The 11,091-nt window shown below is 38.7% G+C and overlaps 1 protein-coding gene across 1 annotated transcript; it reads left to right on the top strand.

The window, feature by feature from the left end:
* Positions 1-5,993: 5,993 nt before the first annotated feature.
* On the top strand, positions 5,994-8,280 carry fam43b (family with sequence similarity 43 member B). The gene has a single exon (XM_077721234.1). It carries the CDS (start codon positions 6,266-6,268, stop codon positions 7,241-7,243), a length of 978 nt encoding a protein of 325 aa, XP_077577360.1. The 5' UTR covers positions 5,994-6,265; the 3' UTR covers positions 7,244-8,280.
* Positions 8,281-11,091: the final 2,811 nt, after the last annotated feature.

The raw sequence follows: 11,091 nt of genomic DNA, 5'->3' as shown, positions 1-11,091 counted from the left end.
ACCCCAATAATGGCAACTTACATAATTTCAGATCTGCTTGTCAGGTCTGAGTATAGCGTTAGTTTATTCATATGGTGTCAGAGTTTTGTTTTTACCCACTGCCAGGTTCTTCCTAAGGTTCATTGCCTGTGGTAAAGGGAGGTCAGCAATTTGCTGCTGTGAGGCACAGAAGATTTGTTAGGATTGGCAAAACCTACAATATTTCAGCCACGGTCTTGGTTCTGCAAGTGCACACAAAGCTTTTCTGGTGCTATGGGAAAGGTTTACTCTATAAGTCAGTGGTGATTTCAGTCCTTACCAAATTTGATTCCCATTTTGTATTTGATTTATTTTAAGTGATGGATTAAATATATGACATAAACTGGCAGGTGCTGAATGATAGGAGGATGCTGCCTGTGTTACCCTTTCTTTTACAAAGTACTATATAATGATTAGAATACAGCCACCTGATAGTGTAGTGGTTCACCCACCTGACGTCTGACTTTTGTTCATTATTTTCTGTCTCTTTGTGTGTTAGGTTTATCATTATTATATATTTGCTTGAAATATAATCATTATATATATGTGCTTGCAATGAAGAACGCTTTGCCTTATTTTGTATATCAAACATTATATATATGAACGCTTTGCTTATTAGGAATGTTAGGTTCATCATTATTATAAATGTGACATTAATACAAAGCATTTTAATACATCTCTTGCAAAAGAAGTGCTCGCTCCAAAGTTAACCAAAACACCTTTGGAGGTCACTTGTCCTTCACACCTGGACTTCTCGAGACTATGGTTCAACAATAAGCTCTTGGGAACTGTGGATCTGTTTTGGGAAACGTGGCTTCTCAAGATGGTCCGCATCAACTCTCTCTCTTTCTCGGGAAGATTCAACAGACCTTCAATAGTTTTGAGAACTGAGGCTAATTGTTATGAGACTCTGAATAATGTTTAGACTTCTGTTATGCATCTTGTTTAAATCTCATGAATATATTAGCAAAAGGGGCACCGAGGTCTTTAGAATCAACTGACCGGAGGTGCGTGTGGATGGATTCTCTTCTTGCAAGACTAAAAGGATATGATCTCTAACACCTCCATTATTGAAAGTTGAAATTGGAAATACTAATTGGTAAATCTATCAATGTGTGACCCACAACTATGACTCGAGACACTTTTAACTCACTCTTCAGGGGTCTACTCCCGCATTTTTCAAATCACTATCAACACCAAATTCGATACGTCAAAAATAGCACAATCGAGTGGTGATATCGATACTGGGTATCAGACCCAGACACCACTAGCTTTGACCCACTTGGGACTGTGGCTCAGTGGTGCATTGTTGCTTGCCTGGCCCATAGTTGTGGCATCCTTGCATGTTTGTGTTATACCCCGCATTTCCGCTGGAAACACAGTGAGAAATAATCACAATAGTGATTTGTTGTTGCTTCCTCAATCCAACTTTACTGATATATTTTATCAACAGGTTAGAAAAAAAAACATAATATACAATTACACCCGTTCAGTATACGGTCATAACAATGTGTCATCTTTCTTTTTACAAATTCGACAAGGTAAACGCTGAAATATCGATAACATAAATTCCTTTCTATAACCGTCATAGTTAATAGCAAATACCGATATACATCAAATCGAAACTAGTTGCGACATCTTTAATATTCGATCGTTAACGGGGTTTAAATTAAATATTTAAATTGTTAAACCAATGCTTTTTTCTTATCTGAACATTTTAACATGTCACACTTGTATATGTGTGATTTGCTTCTTATTGCATAAAGTCGGTTAAGTATAAATAGAACACAGTATGAATTAAAATTAATTAAGTCGAATTTGATTGTCTTTTTTCTTTTTGTAAAATGTTTCCTTAAATAGTAACCACGTCATACAGGAGAACAAAGAACTGCTTTCAAAAACAATTACACAAAAGCTTAGTTTTTTAAAGTCTAAATATTTAATACTCCAAATGAATACAAAATTAGGTACTAAATGATTTCTAAGCAGCTTGCTAGAAAGATGAGTAAAGTTTGATTTTGATTTTCCTGGTCACAATCAAATTCTTAGACATTTTTCTATCAATGAACAATCATTTGTACAACAGAGCCTAATGGAAATAAATACTTAAATCATAAAGAGCAACTTTGAAAAAAGCTTCACTGTAATGAAGGCAGGATTGATGCAACTTTGCATGTTTCTTTTACAACTGACAGCAATTATACTCATTCCAAAGCCAAACTATTCAGTATTTAACCCAAATTACCATTATTTATCAATGAGAGTAGCATGTTTACTAAAGTGGTGGACTTAGTTGTATACTATCCTATTGCTAGTACTCTCTCAGGCCTCATTATTCTTGGCTGAGTGATGGATCTTCTTCTGATCATCTTTAAATCCCTGAAATGCAATACAGTCCGAGAAACCTGGTGTTTGAGACTGTTGATTCATTCTTCCTCTCATCAAATCTCTTGTAGAATCCCCCAGCATTTTTCTGATTTGAAATGTGTTTTCTTATCTTCTTTCTTGAGCGTTGCTAAGCGCCCTGCTGTCTCACATTCACCATTGTGCCGAACATAAATCAGCCTTTTCAAAGGTGGGGCACTCACAAGCCCCCTTTCATTGATTACATTGCTCTGTTTTTGTGATGAAGAGTCTCGCTCAACAATGTCAGCCTTGCTATAAAGTCAAAGTAACAAGCACTGATGCAAAAGTCCTCTAAAAAAATTCATGAGAAAAACATAGTTTGGAAGAAGGCATCCAGTGTCACCATTATGAAAAAGGATGACACATCCTAACTGTGCATCGGGGTGCATTCGGAAAGTAAGGAGAGACATTTAAATGAAAATACAGGCAATATTCATTCATTTATTCATTCATTTTCTGGAGCGCATCATTCTCATTATGGTCATGGAGTTTGCTGGGGCCTAAACCAGCGGACTCCGGGCACGAGGCGAGGGGCGCCCTGAATTGGTGGCTAGCCAATCACAAGCCACAAGGAGACAAAATACCATTCTGGTTCACACTCATACCCAGGGTCAATTTAGAGTGTCCAATCACCGACTTGGATTTAACTGGGGCCAGTGACTACGACTACGACTATGACGACGACTACTACTACTACTACTACTGCTACTATTCCTACTACTACTACTACTGCTGCTATTCCTACTACTACTACTACTACTACTGCTACTATTCCTACTACTACTACTACTGCTGCTATTCCTACTACTACTACTACTGCTGCTATTCCTACTACTACTACTACTGCTGCTATTCCTACTACTACTACTACTACTACTACTGCTGCTGCTATTCCTACTACTACTACTACTACTACTACTACTACTACTACTACTACTACTACTACTACTACTGCTGCTATTCCTACTACTACTACTACTGCTGCTATTCCTACTACTACTACTAACAATACTGCTGCTATTCCTATTACTACTACTACTGCTGCTATTCCTACTACTACTACTACTGCTGCTATTCCTACTACTACTACTACTATTACTACTACTACTACTACTACTATTACTACTACTACTACTACTATTTTGACTACTACTACTATTTTGACTACTACTACTACTACTATTACTCCTACTACTACTACTACTATTACTCCTACTACTACTACTACTATTACTACTACTACTACCACTATTTTGACTACTACTACTACTATTACTACTACTACTACTACTATTTTGACTACTACTACTACTATTACTACTACTACTACTATTTTGACTACTACTACTACTATTTTGACTACTACTACTACTACTATTTTGACTACTACTACTACTACTATTTTGACTACTACTACTATTTTGACTACTACTACTATTTTGACTACTACTACTATTTTGACTACTACTACTATTTTGACTACTACTACTATTTTGACTACTACTACTATTTTGACTACTACTACTATTTTGACTACTACTACTATTTTGACTACTACTACTACTACTATTTTGACTACTACTACTATTTTGACTACTACTACTATTTTGACTACTACTACTACTACTATTTTGACTACTACTACTATTTTGACTACTACTACTATTTTGACTACTACTACTATTTTGACTACTACTACTATTTTGACTACTACTACTATTTTGACTACTACTACTATTTTGACTACTACTACTATTTTGACTACTACTACTATTTTGACTACTACTACTATTTTGACTACTACTACTATTTTGACTACTACTACTATTATTACTACTACTACTACTACTACTACTATTATTACTACTACTACTACTACTACTACTATTATTACTACTACTACTACTACTACTACTACTATTTTGACTACTACTACTACTACTATTATTACTACTACTACTACTACTACTACTACTATTATTACTACTACTACTACTACTACTACTACTATTTTGACTACTACTACTACTATTACTACTACTACTACTACTATTTTGACTACTACTACTACTATTTTGACTACTACTACTACTATTTTGACTACTACTACTACTATTTTGACTACTACTACTACTATTTTGACTACTACTACTACTATTTTGACTACTACTACTACTATTTTGACTACTACTACTACTATTTTGACTACTACTACTACTATTTTGACTACTACTACTACTATTTTGACTACTACTACTACTATTTTGACTACTACTACTACTATTTTGACTACTACTACTACTATTTTGACTACTACTACTACTACTATTTTGACTACTACTACTACTATTACTACTACTACTACTACTATTTTGACTACTACTACTACTACTATTTTGACTACTACTACTACTATTACTACTACTACTACTACTATTTTGACTACTACTACTACTATTACTACTACTACTACTACTATTTTGACTACTACTACTACTATTTTGACTACTACTACTACTATTTTGACTACTACTACTACTATTTTGACTACTACTACTACTATTTTGACTACTACTACTACTATTTTGACTACTACTACTACTATTTTGACTACTACTACTACTATTACTACTACTACTACTACTATTACTACTACTACTACTATTACTACTACTACTACTACTATTACTACTACTACTACTATTACTACTACTACTACTACTATTACTACTACTACTACTACTACTACTACTACTATTACTACTACTACTATTACTACTACTACTACTATTACTACTACTACTACTACTATTACTACTACTACTATTACTACTACTACTACTACTACTATTACTACTACTACTACTACTACTACTACTACTACTACTACTACTACTACTATTACTACTACTACTACTTCTACTATTACTACTACTACTACTACTACTATTACTACTACTACTACTATTACTACTACTACTACTATTACTACTACTACTACTACTATTACTACTACTATTACTACTACTACTACTATTACTACTACTACTACTATTACTACTACTACTACTATTACTACTACTACTACTATTACTACTACTTTTAATACTACAATTACTACTACTATTACTACTACTATTACTACTACTATTACTACTACTATTACTACTACTAATACTACTACTACTTTGACTACTACTATTACTACTACTACTATTTTGACTACCACGACTATTACTACTTTGACTACTATGATTACTCCTAATTTTACTACTACTACTTAAACCATATTTTTTTCAGTACAAGGAAAAGGTAGAGAAAAAATGCTGAAGTGTTTTAACACACATGCTGACTAATGTGATGCAATTCCTCCCAAGTTTTCCTCTCCCAAACAAACAATGTTTTTTCATGCTCTCTCAAGCACATTCCATAAGTAGTCACAGAGCAGTCATTTAAGCTCCCATGAGACCTCCCGTGGGCGAAATATACACTGCCTCAGCTTTATAGAGATCATAAATACAGCGATACCTCATTGCAGAGCTGGACAGCTCAGTAATGCTTCAGAGGGGATCCATTTGGAAGCCAAACAAAGCGGCAGGGAGGGGTGTGCATGCTCTCGACACCAGGCTCTGTGTATCATGATGCAAACGGCGAAGGAGGAAGAGGAAGGAGGAGCGAGCAGGGAGCAGACTGACAGAGCCTCTTTGCGCTCATTCCTTCTGCGCTCAGGAAAGCAGCTTCTCTTTTTCTTTTTCATCTCTCTACGCTCAAGCTCCAGCTTTCTAGTTGGCGACTAAAAGAAACAAGCAAAGGGCACAGGAGCTCCTCCTGCTGCCACACTATGCTGCCCTGGAAGAGGAATAAGTTTGTTTTGGTGGAGAATGAGAATAAAATGAAAGCCAAGAGTCTTGGGAACGGACTGACTTATCATTCCATCCTTTCCTCTCTGCTGCGCTCCTGTCCTGACCTGCTGCCTGACTGCCCCTTCGATTGGGTGGGAAGCATTTTCCATAGCAAGCGGCAGAAAGTGGAGCTAAACAGAGAAGAGCCGGTATACAACGTGCGCTATCTGGGAAGTGTGGTCACCATCACGGCCAAAGGGGAAGGATGCACCCAGGAAGCGGTGGCCAAGATATGGGCAAAAAGCAGCTACGGGGAGCAGAGCGTGAAAATGAGATTGACCGTGGGACCGCAAGGCATCCGCATGAGCGCAAATAAATCAGGAGAAAACAGTTCAGTTCATCTGTACTCTCTCAACAGGATCACCTATTGTACAGGGGACCCGTCTCGGCCCAAGATCTTGGCCTGGATTTATAGGCACCAGATTAAAAACATGGCCATCGTCCTTCGCTGTCACGCTGTCTTGGTCAGCAAGCCGGAAAAGGCCCAGGCTATCGCGCAAAGCCTCTACCGGCATGCCACCTCGGCCTTCACTGAGTTTAAACGGCTTAAGCGGCAGAGTGACTTCCGGCATTGCCAGCAGCAGCTTTTGGGGGATGAAGCGGTGCCCCTTATGCCCTTAAGGAGACTGCTAAACGGCCAGTGCCACTACAGGTCAACCGTCGACACCCCTGGGAGCGCGACTCGTCTCTGTTCCATCACAGAGGAAGAGGAGGATGACGAAAACGGCGATAGCGAAAAGCCGCCCTCAGAAACAGAGCCCAAAAGGAAGCGGAGGGTTTTAACGACCAACACAGACCCAACTCACTTACTTTCCCAGTTGGACCTTGGGGATATTGCTAGATTGGAACAGTGCCAAATCAACTTTATCAGTGAACACAATAACAACACCTTCACCTTTATAACCTCGCTGGTGTAATAAGAAGGAACAAACAAGAAATCCGACTTCTTCCCCAACCACACCCCCACACTTGAAATTCACCAGCATTGCTCGCTGATCTTCTGCAAGGGCACTTTGTGTTCTGGGCAGATGGGTCTGCTGCTGGTGAGCCAGATTGACTGGGAATGTTTACAAGGCAAGTTCCTGATGCACATACTTACGAGCACAGTGACGAACATCGCTTTCGGGCAGCATGAGATGGCGTACGGTCCTGTTTTTAACTACCAAACAGTCCCTCGTCAGAGTGTTTCTGTTTGTGTAATATCCTAACGTGACAATCACAATGTTGAGATTACATAAATTTCTTATTGATTTAATAATGAAAGAGGTGATGAATTATGGATGTAAGCCATTGGCGGCATTTTTGATGACTGCCATTTGTTATTGTCTTTCTCATTTATGCATGATGTGTCAACTGTAACCATTCACGCTTTGCTTTTTTTTTTTTTGTAATCAAAGAGAACACTGTGATATATTTGCCAGCAGGGACAAAGGCATGAGGAAAAGTTCAATAATTGTTGTGAATTTTGATATCCAGCTCTCCTTATTGCACCCCCTTTAGATTCTTTCCACATTAGAATATATAAAACTCTCATAATTCGAAACATTGTTTGTAAGCTAATTTATTTAGGGTTAATTCCTGTGTTAAAAAAAGATTTTAGAATATTTCTTTTAATAAAACATGACAAATAAAAACTGTTGGGTGATTCCTTGGGGATCAAGACCTTTTTTTGAAATGAAATTCTGCATTTGCATGTTTCAGGTGTGAACATTTGTCACTGACACATTAGTTACACATGACAAACTCACAACGGTGTATTTTTTAAGGTATTGAAGAGTGAATTGAAGTAATGCAAAGAGAAAGAGAATCACTTTTAGATGTAGGCAATTCTATTAAATGTAGTTTGATGGTTTGCCGCTGGCTTCAGCGCCACAGATGCTGAGGGGTGCATTTCATCAGCAGATTGAATTGTGTAGAAAGAGAACATAAAGAATCTGCCGTGGCAGAGTTAGGCTGTCAGGGTTTGACAGCACAAATGGCTCCAAAATCAGGACAGTGATCATCACTTTTTTTACCCCTGACATCAGCCTTTTTAGTGATGACAAGGACTTTGAGCTGTCGTTCCGGAATATTATTGCACAATCTGCAGGTGCACAGCGCACCTCTACATTTGACCGTGCAAGGTTTAGTACTGTATTTTGGGGGCTTTAAGTCGTACCTGAGTATAAAATGCATAATGAAAGGGCAAAAAACATACCATATATAATGCCTATAGAGTGCATTTAAAAGTCTAACATTTTCTCTATAATGGACAGGAGGCTCAATCATTCAATGCTCATAGTCTCTCATCTCATCTCATTTTTTGAACCGCTTTATCCTCATTAGGGTTGTGGGGGTGCTGGAGCCAATCCCAGCTATCGCCGGGCCAGAGGCAAGGGACACCCTGAATTGGTGGCCAGCCGATCGCAGTGCACGTGGAGACGGACAACCATGCACACTCACACCCATACCTAGGGGCAATTTAGCCAATCAAATCTAGCCAATCAGCCTACCATGCATGTTTTTCGAATATGGGAGGAACTCAGAGAACCCAGAGGAAACCCACGGAGGCCCGGGGGAGAACATGTAAACTCCACACAGATGGACATGACCTGGTTTTGATATCAGAACCCCAGAGCTGTGAGTCTGACATTCTAACCAATTGTGCCACCAGACTACCGATGCTCAGTGTAAGCACTAAATTCACAATTCTGTAGATGGTGCAGTATGACCCTGACCGCTTGACTTTTAGGGTACATTTTTGCCGACACGCTGGAAATAAAGGACTGACATGAAAGGGGGTGCAAAAAAGAGCGCATACCAATCGGAATGTATTCAAAACAATATCAGTTTGACCCCCAACAATGGTGCCTGCAAACAGGTACGCTTTCAAGGCAAAGTTCCAACTGAAAGGAACGCGGAGGAACATGGAAATCGAGCTGTATCGAGGCACCTAAACAAAAACGAGTCCATGGTAGCCAAGTAGAGGGAGCTGGAAAATCAGCATTGACAAGTAAAAAAACATACAATGCTGAGTTTCTGCGGATGTAAGGCCAAAGCCTTGCGAGCGAAAGATGTCCAATGGCAAACATAGTTATACAAAGACTGAGAGGCAGCGTCGAGCGAGTTATGCAACAATTTGTGAATGGGTTGTGGATGCCTGGGATAAATGTTGCAAGGTGAGCATTCTTGTAAGCCAGTTGCCACTTTTACAAAAAAACACTCCTACAACTCTGACAGAATTGTCTGTTTTAAATTTTTGACAGATATTAAGGTGAGTACTTCTTACTACAATAGAGCACAATCAATCTAAGGTTTGCTCCTGGTGTCTTTGTCGAAACACATGCAACATTACGGTAGTGCTAACACAAATGCTAATGTGTGTCATGCCAGCACTAACATAATATTGCACTAATTGGGTCGAAGCGCCTTGTGTCTGGGCAAAATATAGAAATTGCACCCACAACTGAGGTAGTGGCCTTTAAATCAGTGAGCCCATTAGGCATACAAATATGGTATATAAGTCGCACTGGAGGATAAGACGCATTTATAATAATAATGAAAATAAGAATAGAAACAACAGCAAGCTGAATATAATTTTTTTCCATTAGAAGTTGTTAAAAAATTAATTTCAATTTATTGGTAGGCCCTTGTCAGTTGTTTTTTTAGTAAGAAATGATTCTACGAGTTCGCCATGGCAATCCTCAGCCAAAAGTCCACCCACTGCCAATGTTTGAATAATCAACGGAGGCCTAGTGTACGCCCTTGCAGTTCAGTACAAAAATAATATGTGAAGTGATATAATAATGTGTAAATAATTTCACACATAGAGCGGCCCGAAGGAAGAGTGGTTAGCGTGTCAGCCTCACAGTTCTGGGGTCCTGGGTTTGAATCCAGACCTGTCCTCCTGTGTGGAGTATGCATGTTCTCCCCAGGCCCACGTGGGTTTTATCTGGGCACGTTGGTTCCCTCCCACATTCCAAAGACATGCGAGGTTGGTTGATTAAACACTCAAAATTGCCCATAGGTGAATGGTTCTCCGTCTCGTCGTGCCCTGAATGATTTTCACCCAAGTCATACCCCCAACAAACTATGAAAAAAATGGGACTTTTAGTCCAGAAAATACAATAAACTAAAGTGCTGTATTGGGACGTGCAATGATGAAATGGCTACCTCACAGTCTGACGGGAGAGGCAACCTTGAGAAAACATGCAAGAAAATAGGTCAAATGCAGTAGAGATAGATCAATCTTTGCAGGACTTGAGATGTCGGCGAATATAAATGCTTGTCGAGTCATTACATGCTAGTTTCAAGTCTTGTTTGGGGTTGCACTCACCCCCTTTTAGTAAAGTCCACTATATTTGTCATCCCCTGAATGCCATGGCAACTTTCTTGAAGAATTAAAAGCTAACGGGTCTGGTTTGCCCATTCCTTCCAACAGCTGCAGGGAACATCATGTTAATGTAATGTAGCATTACGTGTCAGAAAAAAAAAACTTAGATCTGCTGTCGCAAAAGATTTGGCACGCATACTATGAGTTTTCCTCTTCACAGTGGGCCAGACGAGAGAGAACAAGTGAATTTTGTGGCGGACCAAGTTGTAACTGATTCACCATGACAACCAGCTTGCTCACCATGCACTAAGCATTAGACACTTCATAGATGAAAGGACAATCTGCGGATCATTTCTCCAATTAATTATCAAGGAAGATAACAGTAGTGTTATTTTTCCATTCCCAATCCAAATAAATCCCAGTGTAATCAATGCTAAACTGCTTTTGTCAACA

This window comes from Stigmatopora nigra, chromosome 1 (assembly GCF_051989575.1).
Source record: "Stigmatopora nigra isolate UIUO_SnigA chromosome 1, RoL_Snig_1.1, whole genome shotgun sequence".
Classification (NCBI taxonomy): domain Eukaryota; kingdom Metazoa; phylum Chordata; class Actinopteri; order Syngnathiformes; family Syngnathidae; genus Stigmatopora; species Stigmatopora nigra.
This window is presented reverse-complemented; position numbering and strand designations above follow the sequence as displayed.

What these genes read in the sequence shown, in the direction of transcription:
- fam43b (XM_077721234.1), top strand. Translation starts at nt 6,266, where the DNA reads ATGCTGCCCTGGAAGAGGAATAAGTTTGTTTTGGTGGAGAATGAGAAT.